Source organism: Pteropus medius, unplaced genomic scaffold, assembly GCF_902729225.1.
Source record: "Pteropus medius unplaced genomic scaffold, Ma_sr-lr_union100, whole genome shotgun sequence".
Classification (NCBI taxonomy): Eukaryota; Metazoa; Chordata; class Mammalia; order Chiroptera; family Pteropodidae; genus Pteropus; species Pteropus medius.
Window position 1 is genome coordinate 25,785,816 of NW_024349519.1, and position 20,920 is coordinate 25,806,735.

The 20,920-nt window shown below is 37.5% G+C and overlaps 1 protein-coding gene across 7 annotated transcripts in view; it reads left to right on the plus strand.

Moving 5' to 3' along the window:
* The window catches only part of WWC2 (WW and C2 domain containing 2), a 170,712-nt gene that overhangs the window by 133,121 nt on the left and 16,671 nt on the right, over positions 1-20,920 (plus strand). For 5 of the 7 annotated variants that reach the window (XM_039882603.1, XM_039882606.1, XM_039882604.1 and 2 more), the window contains exons 12-22: positions 6-135; positions 459-566; positions 733-813; positions 906-992; positions 4,074-4,266; positions 5,844-6,008; positions 11,453-11,574; positions 13,427-13,625; positions 14,703-14,867; positions 16,027-16,119; positions 19,477-19,719. In XM_039882603.1, coding sequence (XP_039738537.1) covers positions 6-135; positions 459-566; positions 733-813; positions 906-992; positions 4,074-4,266; positions 5,844-6,008; positions 11,453-11,574; positions 13,427-13,625; positions 14,703-14,867; positions 16,027-16,119; positions 19,477-19,719 — 1,586 coding nt within the window. The remainder of the gene's footprint in view (positions 1-5; positions 136-458; positions 567-732; positions 814-905; positions 993-4,073; positions 4,267-5,843; positions 6,009-11,452; positions 11,575-13,426; positions 13,626-14,702; positions 14,868-16,026; positions 16,120-19,476; positions 19,720-20,920) is intronic. The other 2 variants (XM_039882605.1, XM_039882609.1) reach the window with 1 other exon arrangement.

The following is a 20,920-nucleotide window of genomic DNA, read 5'->3' on the forward strand; positions in this document are numbered from 1 at the left end:
CGTAGATGTGGAAAAATCATTACCAAAAAGAAGAGTACTCCACTTGCTTGGGGAGAAAAGCTCTTGTGTGTCCGCTGCTGTATCTGACGAGTCTGTGGCTGGAGACAGTGGGGTCTACGAAGCTTTCGTGAAACAGTAAGGGCTCATTTCCACACGAGTGCTTTTCATTTACACCGAATCTCCCCGTAGCCATGCCTGTGGGTTATAGATGGCAATGTGCTGCTGCCATCAGTCCACTCTATGCAGTGCTCAGGGCTGAGGGCATTACAGAAAAGGTGCACCTGAAAGTTTCAGTACCCCAAGCACATGCCGTCAGCCAGGGACATGATAAACAGGTCAGGGTACTCAGAGACGCCTCACCCTCTTTGAGACTTAAAGCTTGATTTTAATGGGAATGTTGGAGTAAAGTTGTTGGCCACTGCCTACTTGGCACATGAAGCTTCTCGTGTATATTTCAGAAAGCCTGGAATGTGTCCAGGGTTGCGGTACACCCCAGGGAGGCTCAGGAAAGTCGGACATCAGAAAGCCTTTCCCCTAAAGTCTCAGAGGCAGACTCCTCTTGACAGGTGAAGAAAGATCTCAGAGTGAGCTTGCACTGGCATCAGTCCCACTGGGGTGGTATAGAAGTGCTATTAATTCAGGTTTTCATTTGGAATCATTAAGTGGCAAACTGTCACCATAACCATGGACATCCCGTAAACCGTTCCATGCTCACTGTTTCCCGGTCCCCAGGCCTAGTGAAGTCGAAGATGTTACATACAGTGAAGAAGATGCTGCCATCGTGGAGACCGCCCAGGTGCAGATCGGACTCAGGTAAAGGAATGTGCATGAGGCAAGGGACGATTCTAGAATTCCACACAGCGACAAGTGCTCTTTCTTCGCTTCACCAGCTTCTCTTTTGACAGATGTGATGCAAAAAGGTCAAGTTTCATGGTGATTATAGCACAACTCCGAAATCTTCACGCCTTCCTGATACCTCATACTTCAAAAGTGTAAGTAAAATCAGTGAAAAACAATTTGAGGAGCTTAAAATTGTCCACATATGATCATTTTACATTGCAATCAAGTGATCCATCCAAAGAAGATATGGACAGAGAAGAGCTGGTCATGTCTTAATCAACAGTAGATACAGACAGAGAGAAAAGGAGAATGTGAAAAAAAGCAGTTTGGGTTTGATTCTTACTCAACCGATTCATTATTAGGAATAGGAATCAAGCCTTTTTATCTCCCTTTTCATCCAGAAATTCTGTATTATGCTGGGTTGAGGCCTGATTTTTTGAAATAGAATTAAAATTTCTGTTATTGCCTAATTGTGACCACTGTTGGTTTGGAGGAATTTTCTGATCTTTTACATGAAATCGTACTGATTAAGTTTTATTTATCAGCATAACATCGCCAAACATCATATCTTGCTACTTGTAGTGTGCTGTGTTTTTGTAATCAAACATTCACTTCCCTGTGACCAATAATTCTTAAAGTTATTTCACTTCATCAAACCATAAATCCCAATGAAGTAGTGGCATAATGCTACACACTTATCATTTAGGTACCATTTATTTCCTGACAGCTATTTCGAGATTTTTACCACCATTCACACTTTCTGGAGTCAGAGTTTCAGTGACGCTCTTAAGGGCCCATGGCTTGAAAGTACCAGAAGGGAGCCAGATTTCAACTTAGCACCTCTGACTTAGAATCCAGAATCTCTCTCATATACATTGAATGTGCTAGTCCGAGGGCTTGGAAATAAGAAAGAGCTATTGGGGAGGGGACCCTCAAGACGCTGTATCCTGCCAGGTGGATGCTTCCCTTAAAGATAGACTATATTCCTCAAGGAGAAGGACATTTAATAGAGTAAACGTGAGGATTCTGGATGTTTTCCCTGTGGGTTTACTTTTAAGCTCACCTTCTAATACTCTAAGAATTGTCACAAAAAAGAAACTAGATCTAAGAAAAAAAGACCTGCAAGGAGATTATTTAGTAGGCAAGAGAATAGAGCTAGTGGATGACTATGTATTGACCATCATCCATGCTAGAGAGGGATAGGATTCCAGGTGAGGAGTGGGCGGAGGACCTCCTGAGATCAGATCGTGGAGGATCCACATTATTAGCGAGCCCAGAAAGGAGGGAAGGCATATGACGAAGTAGCTAGATCTCCCCCAGAGAGCCTGCTTCTGGGACTGAGATTAGGAATACTAGTCAGTAGTATTCACGGAAGACTGGCTTCATATTATTTGTGACTTCTGTCTACCAAAGAGTATCCTGGGATATTGGATTGTGTCATTATCTGCCTTTTAATTTTTTTACGGCATATCAGAGAGAAGACAGGTCCACCAGGGACCCAATCTATGAGTAAACAGTGAAAGTCAACCCACAAGTCCAGGAGAAAGCTACACAACTCCCCCAAAACATGTCCTTTCTTTAAACTCAGATTGTACGAGTGGGCATCCACAGATGTTCTACCTCTGCCAAACCGATCACAGTCACTCTCACCTTGTAGGAAGTCACAAACCAGTGCCCTCTGGAGGTATGATGATGGCCAGTGTAGGTCAGGACCAATAGTAGTTCTCAAGTTACGAGGACAGCAGGTGCTTCTGCTCCCCGGCTGGTGTGCTTGTTCCTTGTCTAATTGGTCTGAACCTTCCTGCGATGCATAGCAGCACGTTCTCAAACCCATACGTGAAAGCTTCGGCCCAAATAATGACACTGCTAAAAATGACAGCTCATATGACATACCATTAAGATAGTTCTTTTTTCCCCTAGTTTCAAAACATATTTTTTGATTATTAATTACGACCAGCAGAGTGTATATGCCTCAGCTGGTTAGCAACAGTGACAGTTTCTGTGGGTGGCTCCTGACTCATTTGGGAGAAAACCCCCTACAGTAGAACGAGAGGGAAAGTACCATTATCTTCTTTCCCCTGTGCCTTTGGCTCTTAACCATGTAAAACTTCACTTTGTTCCACAGGGCAACATTTTAGGATCACATAAGTTGTTAGGCCACTGGTACAGAGTAAAACTAAAGTCCGGAGACATAGAAAATTCTTTCCTTCCATTCCAGCTCTCTGACATGCCCCCCCTTTTTTATTGCTTTTCTGTGAAGGCAGAGAAAAAAAATTTCTTCTGCTGAATCGCCAGCTTTAACAGCAGCGGCCCCAGATCCACTAGGTTTTTAATGCTGAATCTCCATAATCCATGTTTATATAAATACAGAAATAATATGACATTCCTCAGTCTTCCATGTGAATTTAAGTTTTTATCATTGGAGAAAAGCATCTCTTAGAATATGAATTAGACAAGCCTGGCAATGAGGGAGGGACATTTAATGAGTGTTCTCTTTCTGGGTTTTAAAAGAAATTATCTCATGCTGTTTCCAAGAATTGTGAGTCCTCATATAATGTATGCTCAGAAAATTTGCTTTAAAGCGGTATTAGAAACTTTTTTTTCTATAACTCTTCTGAATTTTACAAAGCATAAGACTCCTAAAACAGTTTGTCATTTCTGATACCTCTGGGATGCTAGACAGTGCTTTTTGGGGGCTGTTGAATTTCATCTGTTTTAAATATTAGTAACAATATGCTACTTAGCCTTTCTTTTCCTCTAGTAGGAAAATGTATTCCATTCCTGGGACATGATTATCAGCATCTCTTGTTTACTACTCAATGTGTATTCTTTGAGGCAAAGTCACCAGTATCCACTCAGTGTGTCCCTATGTTCCCAAGCTCAGAAATAACTTATTTGGGACTTGGCTGTACATGGGCGGGTGGGAGGTTCAGTTTATCTGCCTGGCAGATGTTGCTCCCATTTGCTTCCCTGTCAAATGCCTTTGCTGCGGCCCGTGGGGCGTGGCAGGCTGGGGCACAGGCAGGGGCACAGCCAGCACGGGCGAGTTAGGAACAGAACCTCCATGCTGCTGAGCGCAGACAGACCAGACCCATTGTGGCAGCAAAGCTTCAGGTTGATAGCAAACTCCATGTTCCCCCGTGTTTCTCTTTTGCAGATAATTTCAAACGATGACTGTAAATCCATTATCATCGAAGTACCTCTGAGATCCATTTTGCTCTCGTTCTTTGCAGGTATTTTAGGGTCGCTCTACTTCCCTCCTCAACTGATGTCAGCTGTCTATTTCGAACAAAAGTCCATCCAGCCACGGAATCCATCTTATTCAGTGATATGTTCAGAGTGGCCATTTCTCAGACAGCCTTACAGCAGAAGACACTGAGAGTAGACCTTTGCTGTGTTAGTAAACAACGAAGGGAAGAATGCCTGGTAGGAGTTTTCGTAATTGCCATTATCTAATAAATCTTAAGACTGGAGATTCTGGAGGAATTTTCTAGTTGCTATTTCGTCAGCCCTGGTACCACTAAAAATCTTCCCAACGCCTCAGACAGAGCCACTGGTGGTTTTATTTATTATCCGAAGTAGTGATTTCAAGTTTTTATTCTCTTAATCTAGACCTTTAACACCTGCTTATAAATTGTGATTTTCTGTAAAATCTACTTTCCATTTCTACCCTTTGGCTAAAGAAGCACTTTGACTTCTGTTATGACTATCACTATGGAGTATATTTCTTATTTCAGTGTGAGGCTTGTGCTAGGTGCTTTGTATACATTATCTCATTTAATCTTCCTGACAATTTTATGAAAAAGGTATAAGTCCCTCTATTTCATATAGAAGACTGCTTAGAGAAGCAATGTGTCCAGAGTCACACAGCTAGTAAATGATGGACCCAGATATCAAAAAGACATCCCACACATAATTCACTGTTACAAATTTAAATTAAGCAAGACACTTAGTATATAGTTCCTTTATTCAGTTCATTACTGCCAGTCATGGTATTAGAGCTTCTAGGAAGCTCTCACACATACGTGTTGCTGTTTAGAGCAATATGATATTTAAATTCTAAAGCAGGAGACTTCGTGCATAATGAATAGTAAGTTTAACGCACCATTGTGTATAATAACCAGAAAATCATTATATATCCGTAAATTTACATAAGGTATTCAAAGGTGTGGGTCTTTAGTTGAACTTTTCTCTGCAGTACAATAGGAAACATAGAAACACATGTTTCACAATGAACAACGTTTTTAAAAAGTGATCTCTTATTAATATTTCTTTATCTGTATATAAAAAATATCTGATATTGTCTGACAAAGAAAGAAAAGAAGCAAAGATAACAGACTCATTAGGCTGTCAGAAGGCTTAGATATGTCAGATATGTCAGAAGTTCCATAAAGTTAATAAATATGTTAATTGATAGCCTTTTAGAAAATGGTAGTTTAATTTAGATTCTGGCTGATATGTGCAATTCGGTGGAATAGAAAAGCTTTTAACCTTTAATTTTTTTGACATTCTACTAACTTACTTATCCAAAGAAAAAATTTGCTGATTTCTTACTTAAGAACCGCAGTGGAGTTTTCATTTGTTTCTTTTACAATTTTTAGTTGATATGGATTCTTTTGAATAATAAATCATTCTTATAACATATATTATAAGACGTATTATGTTTTATACTTAATCATTTATTTTTTAATTTTTATTTTTTAAACCTTTTATTTAAAATAATTTCATACTTATAAAATGCTGCATGTGTAATCATTAGGTTTAGACAAAATAGTATCTCACAAAATAACCCCAAGGTTGGCTTTTAGAGGGATTATTTCTTATTTACTCACACCTGAAAATATAAAACATGTCATTTTTTTTTTTAATCCATCAATGCTTTTTATAATGAGTACTACATTTTTTAACCCTAAAACAAGCTTGCCCAATAATCTTATATCAGGAGGAGCAAATATGAATTTAAACATTTTATTTTCTCTTTTTTTTTTTTCCACGTCTCATAGGCTGGAACTCAAATCAGTCTGGCAGATTTACCATTTTCCAATGAGATTTTCACTCTGTGGTATAACTTGCTTCCCTCTAAGCAAATGCCTTCCAAAAAGAATGAAGAAGAAAATGAGGATTCTGTATTTCAACCAAACCAGCCATTAGTAGATCCTATAGACTTGGTGAGTCAAAGTTAGAGAAAAAAGTCATTACAATTAAATAAAATAATATGGAATGCTATAGAATGCTATGATACCAATGTGTTTTTATTCACTTTCACTATCCTTTCTTTTTTCCTTTCACAGTTTACCTTTTCTCCCAGCTTCCTAAAAAATAGAAGGAAGGAAGGGAGGAAGGGAAGGGAAGGGGGAATTTCTAGCTCTGCTTCAAGTATAGTTTATAAAAGAATGGCTTGTTTCTGCTCACACGTCCTTCCATAAAAATAAAACAATGTTGAGGCTTCATTGTTTTAAGCGACCATAAAAAACATTTTCATTTAAATTTATACTTTCCTACATTGTGTTCACTGTCAAGTTATACATTTGGAACTATTTTATTTTGCAAACGTTAAAAATTCTTAAGCTTAAACAGTATCTTAGTTTCCATTTTTAATATCAATATTCATAAGCATTTTCTATTAAAATGTCTATTGAAAACAACAGTCATACTTAAGTACTTCAAAAATTTTACAAAAAGACATGTAATGAGGCCATTCATCAGTGATTTTTATATTTGTAGATATTGTTTCTGAGTTCACGTTTATTTTAGATTGTCTATAAGGAAAGATTTTACTAAATATAAGTCAGATAATTAAAGCAACAGTTCTCTATTGATCATCTAGTATGTGCAAGAAACTATAGTGGACATTGTGGTAGGTGGGAAAAGGGAAACAAAAGTGTTAGTAGAACTTACATTACACACCCAGGTTTGTGGTAGACACCAAGTAAGGCGTAAAGATGATGAAGTATGATTTATACCTTTTAGAATGCTTTTATAATGGTCACACCGTGTATAAATTTTTTTAACAGCTTTATGCAATGTAATTTACATATACGATTCACCCATTTATAGTATACAGTTCGCCCATTTGAAGCACACAATTCAGTAGTTTTTAGTAAATTCGCAGAGTTGTGCAACCATCCTCACAAGCTAACATTAGAACATTGTCATCATCCCAAAAGGAAGCCCGTACTCATTAGGTAGCAGTTGCTCCTGGTTCTCCACAAACCCTTTTACCCAAGGCAACCACTAATGTTTCTATATAAATTTGTTTATTATAGACATTTCATATAAATGGAATAATACAATGTTTGTTCTTTTGTGACTGTCTCCTTTTACTTAGCATTATGTTTTCAAGGAACATCCAAATAACAGCATGTATTAATACTTCATTTCTTATTATTTCCAAATAATATTTCATTGTATGGATATACTACCTTTAATTTATCTATTCATCAGCTGATGGTCATTTGGGCTATTTATACTTTTTGCCTGTTATTAATAATGCTGCTATGAACATTTTTATACAAGAGTTTATATGGACATATGTTTTCGTTTCTCTTGGGACTATACCTGGAGTGGAATAGCTGGATCATATGGTGAATCAGTGTTAACATTTTAAGGAACTGTCAGACCGTTTTCCAAAATGGCCGCACCATTTACATTCTCACCAGCAATGCAGGAGGGTTCCAGTGCCACATGTCATGAGCCTGTCTTTTTGATTCTAGCCATGTTTGTGGGCGTTAATGGGAGAGCTCTGTGGTTTTGATTCACATTTTCCTAATGACTGATGATATTGAGCTTATTTTCATGGACTTACTGGCCGTTAGTACATTCTTTTTTTTTTTTTTTTTTTAGAACTGTCTACTCAGATCCCTTGTCTTTTTAAAATGGGTTATTTATCTTTTTATTATTGAGTTATGAGTTCCTCATGTATTCTTGATATAAGTCTCTTATCCAATAAATTGCAGATATTTTCTCATATTCTCTGGGTTATTTTTTACTTTCTTGATGATTTCCTTTGCAGTAAAGTATTAAATTGTGATAAAAGTCAAATTGTGTATTTTTTTCTTTTACTGCTTATGGCTGTTGGGGTCATATCTTAGAAGGCATTGCCAAACCTAACATCACAAAGATTTACTCCTGTGTTTTCTTCTGAGAGTTTTAAAGTTTAGTTTTATTTTTAAGTCTCTGATTTATTTGAGTTGTTTTTTATGTGTAATATGAGGAATGGGTCATTCCAATATCATTCTTTTGTATGTAGGCATACAGTTGTCCCAACACTATTTAGTGAAAAAACCTATTCTTTCCCTATTGAATTATCTTGGCACCCTTGTCAAAAATCAATTGTCCATAAGTGTGAGCATTTATATTTCTGGACTCCAAATTCAGTTTCATTAATATTTATGTCTGTACTTATGCCAGTACCACACTGCTTTGATTATTGTAGCTTTATAGTTATTTTGAAATCAGAGCATATGAGTCATTGAACTTTTTCTTTTGAAACTGCTTGGGCTGTTCAAGGTCTCTTGCATTTCCATATGAATTTTAGTATCAGTTTGTCAATTTATGGGGGGAAAAAAACAGCTAGGATTTTGATAGAGATTGCATTGAGTCTGTAGGTCAGTTTGGGAGTGTCGTCATCTTAAGTGTTAAGTCTTCTGACCCATGAATACAGGATGTCTTTCTACTTATTTAGGTCTTCCTTCATTTCAACAATATTTCATAGTTTTCAAAGTCAAAGTTTGTACTTCTTTTGTTAATTTTATTCTTTTTGATGCTGTTATAAATAGAACTATTTTCTTAATTGAATTTTCAGATTATTCATTGCACAATTAATTTTTGTCTATTTATCTTGTATCCTGCAACCTTTCTGAACTCATTTATTAGTTCTGATAGCTTTTTAGTATATTCCCTACAATTTTCTATGTTCTGCAAATAGAGTTAGTTTACTTCTTCCTTTCCAGTTGTCTTTTCTTTTTCTTGCCTATTTGCCCTGGCTAGAAACTTGCAGTACAATACTAAAAATGGTGAGAGCAGAGATCCTTGTCTTGTGCCTGATCTTCACAGGGAAGCTTTCAGTCTTTCACTATTAAGGATGAATTTGCTGTCTGTTTTTTGTAGATGTCTTTATCTGATTGAGGAGTTCTTTTTCTTTTCCTTGTTTGTTGAGTGTTTTTATCATTAAAGGCGGTTGGATTTGAGAAGAGCTTTTCAGCATTTATTGAGATGATCATGCGATTTTTCTCCTATATTCTATTCATATGATTTGTTGATTTTCCCATGTTAAACAAATCTTTCATTCCTAGGATACATTCTACTTGGTCGTGGAATATAATTTTTTTATATGTTATTAGATTCAGTTTTCTGTTACTTCATGGAGGACTTTTTTTTTTGGTCTATATTCATAGTTTTCTTATAATATTTTTGGTTTTGATATCAGGGTAATTCTGGCCTCATGGAATGAATTAGGAAGTTTCCCTCCTCTTCTACCTTTTGGAGGAGATTGAGAAGAATTGACATAAATTATTTTTTAAATGTTTGGTAGAATTCACCACTGAAACTATCTGAGCCTGGATTTTTCTTTGTGGGAAGTTTTTTGCTTACTAAATCAATCTCTTTACTTGTTATAAGTCTATTCAGAATTTTTATGTATGCGTCAGTTTTGGTACTTGTGTCTCTCTAGGAACTTACCCATCTAGGTTATCTAATTTGTTGGCATACTGGTGTTCATAGTATTGCCCTTTATCTATTATATCTGTAAAGCTGATAGTAATATCCCCTCATTCCTGATTTTAGTAATTTAAGCTTTCACTCTACTTTTTTTGGTTAGTTTCACTAAAGGTTCATCAACTTTTTTTATCTTTTCATTGATTTTCTCTAATATTTCTCTCTTTATTTCATGAATTTCCACTCTAGTCTTTATTCAGTTGTTTTAAGTTTATTTTGCTCTTTTTCCATTTTATTAATGTGGGAGGTTTGGTTATTGATTTGAAATCTTTTCTATTTTTTAATATAGGTGCTAACAGCTATAAATTTCCCTCTGAGCACTGACTGCTTTAGTGGCATCTCATAGGTTTTAGTTTATTGTGTTTTAATTTTCATTCATGTCAAAGTATTTGTAATTTTCCTTGTGACTTCTTTGACTCATTGGTTATTTATGAATGTGTTAATTTTCACATATTTGTTCATTTCTTATTTCCTTTTATTGATTTCTAATTTCATTACAGTGTGGTCAAAGAACATATTTTGTAGGATTTTAGTCTTCTTAAATTTATTGAGGCTTGTTTTTATGGCCTAGCCTATGGTCTATCCTGGAGAATGTTTCATGTGCACTTGAGAAGAATGTATATTCTGCTACTGTTGGGTAGAGTATTCTATAGACGTTTGTTAGCTTTATATTATATTATATTGTATTACATTATATTATACTGTATATATGTATCACATCTTCTTTATCCAGTCATCTATTGACCTACACTTAGGTTGTTTCCATGTCTTGGCTATTGTGAAAATGCTACAGTGAACATGGGGTACATATATCTTTACAAACAAATGTTATAAAATTTTTCAGGTAGATACCCAGAGGAGAGATTGCAAAATTGTTGGTCTTTCAGAGGTAATGCATCTTTTTTTCTTTCACTGCTTGTGAATTTTCCTTTTTTTTTTTTCCCCAAATTTCAACAATTTCACTCTGATGTGCTAATGTGATTTTTTTTTTATGGGTGTATGTTTATTCTAGTGAAATTCTCCATCATTTCTTCAGTTTTCTTGAACATATTAATTGTAAAATTTTGTTCCTTTTCTAAATAACTGCAGTATATGGATCACCTGTGGGTCTGCCTCTTTTGTCTATTTTTTTTCTTGGCTTTCAGTTCTTTTTTCAGTGGAATGCTGAATATTATATATGAAGAATTATAGAGTCTCTGGCTGATAGCTTTCTCCAGGGAGGATTTAATTTTCTTCTGGAAGGCAGTTTACAATATGGGCAGATCACCTGGATCACTTGGGGGACCTGAATTCCAAATTTTCTCTTCCTAGGTTGGTGAGGCAACTGAAATATGTGCTTGCTGTTTTAACCTCCAACCAGCTGGTTTTTGCTTTGTTTCTCAGCTGCTTGCTCTGCACATTTGCAGCTTAGGAATGGCAATTGCCTCAATAGGAATCTTGCGCAGAATATTGGGTTCACTTTAGAGTTCATTTTCTCTGGTCCCTTGTGTGCTGACTGCATGGTGGTCTTCCACTCAGGTTTCATCTTTGCATTCTACCAACACTGCCACAGGGCAGCCACAGTCTGTTTAGCTCGTATGCCTCAGCACTAGAATTGGCATATGCCTCCAAGGGAAAAGAGTGGCAGTGATGGTTGGTTCACCTCCTTGCATTTCCCTTCTGCTTGGGATCGTGGCCCTCTAGTCCTGATTGCCTTTGTTGCTCTTCATTGCTTTAAAACACCTGGAGTTTTTGTTTCTTAGCTTTTGTTTTATTTTATTCATCTTTCATATTCTCAGAAGAATTGGGCCGAATACCAGCTTCTTTTTCATAACTGGAAACATAAGTCCCCCTCTGATGAGTTTTTAAATTTCTAGAAGCATATGATGTTAATTGCCATATGTTTTACACTCTCTAGGATGCAGTGTCAGCCTTACTTGCAAGAACATCAGCTGAGCTGTTGGCCGTGGAACAAGAATTAGCACAAGAAGTAGAAGAACCTGGGCAGGGAGAAGAGCAAAGGCGTCCAGATGGAGACTGGTAAAGCAGTTATTTCTTTTTGCTCTTGAGAACTCAAAGATGTGTTTAGTTTCTCATAAGAAACTTTCAGAGAAACCTTTATAGGTTCAGATCTTATTCTAGTATTATGGAAAGCAGTGTGGCTTCGGGCATGTATCCCTAGAGGAACAACTCTCCTAGGTCATTCGAGAGTCGAAGGAGGTAATGGCAAGATTGTGGGCAAAGTTAATACATCAGCGAGATTCTTTATTTTTCAGTAATTTTTTAGCTTTTTAAACTTCAAGTCTTGAACTGTTTTGAAAGGTATGGTAATTGATTGTAGATTTATAGGTAAATTTTAAAACTGACTCTCTTTTCCTTTAAACTACCGGAAGTATTATTTAGGTTCTAGTAAGTCGAAGCAGATATTTAGAAAACAGCTTCTGTGTAGTCATTTCTCTATTTGTTACCACTTTCGCCTTCTTTTTTGTTCTCTTCTCATTATTCATACCCTATTCTTTAAAGGGAGGCGGGAAGAAACAGAGAGAGAGAGAAAGTTATTATAACTTCTGTCTAGACTTACATATGTATAAAGAACTATCTTTCCCGGTTTGTATTGTTTTCTCTAAAAACAATATTTGAGTGACTGCATTAGTTTTTTAAATATACATGTAAAATCACTTAGATTAACTTTGTATATATAGTGCTTATATTGTTATGTTTGATTGAGCCACTGTTAACCCATATATGCATATACATATCTAGCATGCATTTGTATATATGTGTATATATAAAGCTTTTTGAAAATTATAATAACAAGATATATCATAAAAACAAAATCATGGGCATTTGAGAGGAACAGCTTACTACAGTGATATAAAAAGGTACAGATATACCTTGTTATCGAAAGTCCTTTATAGTGAATAAAAATCAGAGCACTGCAAAAAAAATAAATATGAGAGTGATTATAAGTTTCATCATGGTATCTTTAAATAACAAGCCTTCTTTGTGTATGTAAAATGCAATTTTACATCACACACATTTCAAAAAATACACTTAGTATGTATCATAAAGGAATTTATAACTCAGTGTATTCATTGCTAGCTCTCCTGTGTCCATTTCATGATTAGGCATTTAGGAACTAATCTGTGCCAATTTGTCAGTATGTCACCAATCACAATTAAAGTTTAACTTCTAGTTATCAGTAGAAAAAGTGTTTGCATTCTAAGAACATGAAACTCCATAAAGCATGAGAAATTCAAAACCACTCTGGTACTTCTGCCTTCCTGTCAATAGAGTTTATACAGAATACAAACCATATGTATATTCTGGACCCCCACTTATAATGCCACCCAAGACCATACCATGGCTTTTGTTAAAAACAAGGTCATATGGTATTAAGAGTCTTCTGTTATTTCAGTAATAAAACTCCCTTTCCACAAAGTTCTACCTCTGCTAGACTGTAAGCACAGTTGACAATGGGTATTTTTAATCATTCATTCTTAGCAGAGAGTCACTCCATTCCATAGTATGATTAATTTTACAGTAATGAACAAATAATACCAAGTTATATTGTTATATTGATATTTTTAAATGGTGGGGTTAAACTTTATATGTGATTTTCAGTATATATCTATTTTAATCTCTAGGAATTAGTTCAAGTATCATGAATTTACCTTTTAGTAACCAAACTATGTTGATATGGCTGTAGATTGCTAGAGATGATTTTATTTTTCATGTGCAATTTAGTACAAGTCTCAAGCAAAGAAATGGCTTGATCATTATGTGTGAGTGTGTTGTTCCTTGTCCACATAACAGGCGAATGTGCCCCAGTTGCACTGTTCCCAGAGCACACCTGTTTGACATAAATGGGTTTCATTTTATTTCACCAAAGGTTAACAATGCTGAGAGAGGCCTCAGATGAGATTGTGGCTGAAGAAGAGGCTGAAGTTACTTTGCCAGAGGGCAGCAGCCATGCAGAAGACCTACATTCATGCCCGCATATGCCTGAGATGAGTGAAGACACAAGTAGGAAGGAAAACAACTGTGTCAAAGACCTTGGAAGTCAGCCACCTTCTGGAATACCCACTTTGGTGAATATTTCCAACTATACTCCTAAAGCAGAGCTCTTATAGGCACCATGTCGACTAAGTTTGTCTCCTCAGGTGTAATTTCGTATTAGGATTAGCCAAAGCCCATCAGGGTAGACATTCGTGGGAGCAGGCTGTATGAAGCAATGTAAATGCTTTAAAATTTTCAAATGAGCCCCAAATTTTCATTCTCCACTTAAATTTTATATAAGAAGATGAACAGTGCTATTTAGATCTCGGTAAATGTTCTGCAAATTTTAATTAAAAGCATTTTCAGAATTTCCTGGATAAACACCAGGATGACTATTTAATTGTATTAAGTTTCGTAAATGTTGTAAGTTTATTTCGATTTCAAACATGAAGTAAACGTTTGAATTCATTTTGGTTAGAGGGCAGTCTGACTGAAATCTCTTCTGGAAGATGGCAAGTGGCTCGGTCTAGGCGCAGGCACCAGCCGAATTATTAAGCACGTGACTTTGGTAGTTACATGAGAGATATTAAGACTGCCATCCCCAGAGGGGGAAACCATTTTCAAGCTTTGCGATGCCGGCAAACTTGGGGTCTTGTAACAAGTTTAGAAATTTTCAATTCTTTATTCCTGAGGAAAAAAATATGTACCCTGACTGAAAATTTCATATATATGTATACATCTAATTACATATTCTATGTAAACCTGTAACTTTGTAGTATATTGTCATATTCTTATAGTTAATTACTTTTACTATTCTGAAAAAAAACCTAATCAGTTTAATGATGATTAATGATGAAGCACGCCCAAATAAGATTGTTTATAGAGCCACATCTACCCTCTGTAAATGTAAACCTTCATTCTTTAGGCCTAGTCTGGTAGAAGTGGCACCTCCATTTGTGGGTAACCCTGTTTGGACAGATACTGTCCCACCCACTGTGGGTCCATCTCTGGGAGTCCCCATCAGGAGTCAGTGAAACCTTTCTCTCAGAAGTGGCCCTAGTGCTCGATGAGTCTCTGTTGTAAGATTAGATATTTTTGTACTTAGAAGAAAGGAGAACAAAGGTATCCACGTCTGTCATCTCCTGACAAATGACTTCTTTCTCTTCTAGGTTGATAAAGAGACAAATACCGATGAGGCAGATAATGCCAGCATGGCAGTTCGCCCCAAAGACCGCGGCGGGCTGAGTGCTCGGCAGCATCCCTTCGTGAGGAGCAGCGTGATTGTGCGCTCCCAGACCTTCTCTCCCGGAGAGCGGAACCAGTATATCTGCCGGGTAAGGGGACCGTGGGGGGACCAGCGCTCCTGCCGGGCGCTGGGAGCCCAGCTTCCCCACTCCCACCAGCCAGCAGCCTGTTACACACACTGGGTAGTAGGAGTCTTCAGATTCCCACTACAAGTACTAATTGCTGGAAATGCTTTTATAAAATATACATAAAATATCACAACTCTTACCGTTCTTTTTAATTTGGGTTTTGGGTTTTTACTTTCTTTTCCCATTGCTTCATTGGCTCTAATGCCATTTACTTCTCCAATAAGTGAAATTAAGGATGTGGCTTTTGTACTTTAAATTTGTACTTCAGAAACTTAATGTGACCCGAGATTTCTATTTTGTATATTTCTGCTGCATATCGTACACCATGTTAGTCCTGCTGAGCCAAGTATTGTGAATGGAGTTTTAGAACAGAAATCATCTTTTAATAATGCCTCCAGACACTGAGTCAGATTCATAGCTCTGTGGAGAACGATTGTGGGATTTGCAGCAATTTACCAAATTCTACTTTTATCAGTATTCACGATTTGTAGTAATATAGGTTTAATATTATCAAATGGCTTAGAAAATACTTTTTAGATTTATTCATTCAATTCAACAAATATTTTTATTAAGCTTCTACTATTAAGCATGTTTCTAGATACTTGGGATTTCTCTAAACAAAAAAGACTTAGAGCTCTGCCTTTGCAGGGCCTACATTCTTATAAGTTGAGCCAAACAATAAACATGATGACTGAATGTGAAGTGTCTTAGATGGGGCTAGTGCCATGGAATAAGAGGAATTGAGAATGGGCTGCCTGGGCTGGGTGTTTTAGATTGTACAAACTAGATTTAGATTGTCTTAACTGTAATTTTGAGCTCTGTACATCAACCTTTCTTTTAAAAAAAAATGAGCATTGCATATTAGCTAAAAAATGCAAAGCATAATATTATTTCAGAGTATGTATAATTATCTTAACACATGATTTTTGATAACTGCCACCGAAAAGCAATTGTTTAAATTATTTTTAAAAATTAAGTTATTTAAGAAAGCATAGGACAGAGAAAAACTTGTTTGAGGAGGATCTTTTTAAAGAAATAAACTTCTCTTATCATTACCTGCTTTGTCTGATAAACTTCTCAATTGATGTGCAGTGATCTTTTTTTTATCCTTTGTTGCCAGTTAAATCGAAGTGACAGTGACAGTTCGACCCTGGCTAAAAAATCACTGTTTGTAAGAAACTCCACTGAACGGCGCAGTTTGAGGGTCAAAAGGGTACGTATTCCCTTGGCAACAGCCCCCTGTCCTAGACCGATCCAGAGTCATTATTGCAAAGCATAAATACCAGAACTCTTGAGCGTCATTGCTGCACGCTCTTGGGCCATCGAATGAAGCCGCTGTGATTGCAGATGAGGTTAGAGAATACCCTTTGGCTGTGAATTGGGGATGGATATCAGGTGCTCTTGGTAGGTGGTGAGAAATGACACAAGGGGACAGGAAAACACATTATGTCAGTTACAGAGATGGAGAGAGAATGCACTTGAGAGAATTCATTCATCATTGGTTTGGATGCTGAGCCAATGAAGGCAAGAAATTTCGTTTGCAGCATCTATGGAGAAGGGGCCAGCTGGGTGGGTTGCACACGTTCCTGCTGATGGCTGCTGGTTTCCACACCATGTCTGGCTCTTGAGCAGTTGTGAGAAAAATGTAACACTGTACCTTTTCTAAGGGGCATGTTTCGGTAAAGAAGTAACAGTCTTAGTAACTTGCTTAAAAATAGATATTTTAAGAAGGTTAGGATTAATGTGGATGAGTAAGCTTAAGTCAAGTGTTCCTGGAGGCCACAGGTCTCTGGATGACCTTTAAAAAATAAATCTGACAGAATATTTAAATAAGTTAAATAAGGTTGGGCAGTTCGAGTAGTTCAGAAATTCCTCTTTACTTACCAAGAGCTGAAATACTAATGGGAAATTTTTTGTTTACTAATAATTTATTTACTAATAATTTAGCTTAAAGTACATTGTTTAGTAAGTACAAATAATTCAGCTTAAAGTACATTGTTTAGTAAGTACAAAGCACTGTTCGAGCTCAGCTCTGTAGGTGATGAGGCACCGCCTGCAGCAGTTTCCAGTCCAGAGGAGGTACTCGGAGGGCACACAGGACGATGAGAGCATTGTGGGTGAAAGAAGAGCATGAGCTCCTCTGGTTGGGAGAATCAGAAAGGCCTCATGGGGGAGGTCTGCGGCCTTGACACCTGGATAAAGTTTGAAAGAAAATGGTAGCTTTGTGGGAGGTGGGGGATGGGTACCAGGTGCTATCGGAAGGTGGCATGAAGTGACACCGGGCAGGAAAATACATTCAAGAGACAAGGAATGATCAAGCTCAGCCAGAGCTTAGGTACTGTGGATGATGGCTGGGAGGGAAGACGGCAAAGGTAGTCGTTATCTTCACTCGTGACTCTGGTTTAATGACTCTGTGCAAAGTACTAGATACAGGACTAGGCAACGTTTGGGTTCCCTGGTTTAATTTCCTAGTTACTTGAAAGTAATAAGCTTATTTCTTTTCGTAAAGGTAAATGTGCTAGCATTTATATAACATCGTTATTTTCAGGAAGGTTCGAGGTGTGGATCTTTCAGATTATCAAGTTTTATCCTTTAAAAAAGCACCTGAATTTCCATTATTTTGAATGAAAATTCTTCCCAACTCCTTTATACATCACCTGCATTTTTAAACAGCACGTCCTTTCAGAGGATGGTAGCTCTCTTCAGGGAAATTTTAACCAGAAGTGTTTATGAATTGAGTAGAGCTGAATAACAGTCAGGTTACTGATAAACTCAGTTGCTAGAACTCCTGGAACCAGACAAAGATTAATCCTGAAACACTGTATAGGCGATGATCGTAATACGTTTTTTAAAGTAGATAAGGTTCGGTAGAAGTGAGTAGGGAACTGTATTTCGATTTAGGAGTTACAGTGTGAAAAAGGTATAGGGGTGTGAGAGAATGGAAGCATCTGAAAAGATCAGTAAAAAATTTACCTGACCAGAAAAGCAAAGTGTCAGGCGCATAAAGCATGAGGTTTGTGCTGGAGCCTCATACTGGCTCACGAAAGCCAATGCTACACATCTCTTCCCAATTCAGTGACATCACATCAACAACTTGAAAACAGTTATGGCGGGAGTATTCACGCCAAAGACATTGGCCAACCCTGTATATCAGTGAGCCAGTTGTCAGACATTCACCAGCAGACCACTGCACTTTGGGGTCCTTAGAAAGGCTCCATGAGCGTGACAACCAGGAAGTATTTCCTATTTTGAAAAATGAGTAATACAATCAAAGGGGATATGTGTCTAGATGATCCTGCTGTGTAGTAAGTTTGTTAGAGCAGAGGGTGAATAAAGGGAACCTGATTTTAAGAACGTTACAGAATGTTAGAACCAGGAACAGACAATGAAAGCTATTCAGACTTGAGCTAAGGCTCCGAAATAAGAAGAGGGGCAGACAGGCCCTCCTCCTTTCATGTGTCATGAGCACCACCATTGTTTCAGGTCTTCAAGCTAGAATACTTCTCAAGTTTGAGTCCCCTCTCTCTTGTATCAAATAGTACCAGTTTTTATTAGTAAGCTCTTATTTTCCATTCCTACTGCCAACGGTCTAGGCAAGAAATGCCCTGTTTGTTCCCCTCTGCCCACGCTGTCTCACCCAGCCTCACCCGAATTCCTTTCCTCAAGCGAGTCTGACCAGCCTTGAATGATCCCTCCCTTCCCTGACTTCCTGTGGCACAGAAGTCGCCACTTGGCAGTTTTCTGTTGCTTATCGTCTCCCGCCAGTCTCTGATTGAAGTCCTCAAGGTTAGAAATTATGTCTTCTCTTCCTAGTGTTTTGCTTACAAACCCACAGCAGTCATTTATTCATACATATTTAATAATTATTTTTTGATAAATGGATAAGATTGGCTGCAGGAAGAACACCGGCAATCTGGGGGTGAAAGTAGATATTAGACAGTGGGAAATTGAAGAAGGAGCTGAAGTTTCAAGCACATCGATTGGAGGAGAGAGTCCAAATCTTAGCTCTGCCGACCAGCTACATTCTGGCTGGCATTTAGGGAAATGATAGGAAAAGGTATAAGCTGTGGGGATACAATTATGTGTCCTAAAAGGGAGGAAATGTAAGTTTCTTATAATGTATTTGTTTTTCACAGAGGGCAGCCTTTGTGTAATAAATTCGTCAGGCTAAGCTAGGCTGTACGGTGGTAACAGCTTTAAAACAATGTGGTTTAAAATAGTAAATGTTTATTTCTTGCTTAGCTACTTGTTCAGTGCAGGCTGGCTGGATGCTCTGCCCCTTGTCCTCACTCAGGACCCAAGCTGATGGGGCTTCCATCTCTGGATCTTTACTGTCTCTCTCGCAGGTGACAGAAAAGTACAGATGGCACACTAGCTTTGAAAAGTTTCTTCCTAGGAGTGATACACATCACTCCCACTCACCTGTCATTGACCAAAGCAAGTCACTTGGCTGGTTATGCCTCACTCAAGGAGCAATGAAATCCCACCTCATCATATGCCAGGAAGGAGGGAAAGCAGAATAATGAGTGCCAATATAATCAAGGCGTTTTGTTGTTTTCCCACTACCCAGACGGTTTGCCAACCTGTCCTTAGAAGAACAGCACAAGAATGCCCGGTGCGCACATCTCTAGACTTAGAACTGGATCTTCAGGCATCTCTAACCCGGCAGAGTCGCCTCAATGATGAGCTGCAGGCCCTGAGGGGCTTGAGGCAAAAGCTGGAAGAACTGAAAGCTCAGGGAGAGACGGACCTTCCACCTGGTGTGCTGGAAGATGAGAGATTCCAGAAGCTCCTGAAAGAAGCCGAGAAGCAGGTACAGATTTCAGTGTCTCCGTTATCTCTGAGGGATTACATAGAGTCAACCTTTTTTAAAGTCTGCCATGTAGAAGTTACCCACTTCACAACTCAGTTTTGCTCAAGTCTTCAAATCCTTTGCCAAGTATTTGGAATACATTTTTTTTCCATCATTATAGATATTTTTTAAACCCAGGATGTTGCTAAGGGTCGTACTGCCACCCACAAGGTACAGATAAGGGGTCCCCCCACCACTCCACGCCGCCCCCCCCACCAACGGCAGCTCTGGTGGCCACTGGCCTCCTGACAGGGACGGGGCAGCAAATGCGAAGTGATCATCTTCATTTCTGCTCAGCATTTTCCTTTGTCTCAACATTGAGACTTGGCAAATAAATATAGTATAACCTTTAACGTAAATGATACCTTTTCTTTGAAATTTCTATGAGTGGATCTTTAAGATTCATTAACCACATCAATTATAAAGGTATTGCTAATTTTAATGCTCCTAAGTTTTCACATTCTTTTTTACCTACAAGAAAGGTCACACTTCACATATTGGCATTCTCCCTTGTCTTTCACCATATAACTATACAAGATAGGAGTAAATCACTGATAAAAAATAAGGTATTTTTAAGATAATATTTCTGTTATTCTCCTATCTAAATACGACCCAAAATTTCAAGAACCTGCACATTTATGAAATTGATTCATCTTCTCGAGATTAGAGTTTATATTTTGGTATAGGAGTATATGTTTACATCCATATGTAGTATCCAAATAGAATTTTTCACATAGTTAAAATATTACAAATGACAAAACATTGTTTTCTTTCAACTCCTTGGATGAAAATCTGAAATAGATCAGATGCTTCTTTAAGCTAATAGAAACTCTTATCCATAATATAAACTTCTCTTTTTGGCCCAGAGTTGTTTTTGATTATGCAGTGTATGGTACTATAGGGAAACTTTGAGTCATTTAGTTGACTAGCACTACAATCCTAGATGAAACTTATAAATTTAACATATGAATTATTGATACCAAACTGATACCAGTAATTTTTAAAGAGAGTTTAAGCAACAAAACATATCACATATCTGTATTATATCCTACTTCATAGAAAGAAACCTTAGCACATAGTAGGATCTCGGTAAATGTCTGTTCAGTGGGGAATTGAATTGTAAGCCTTATGTTTGACACCATAGCAGACACCAGGATCATTA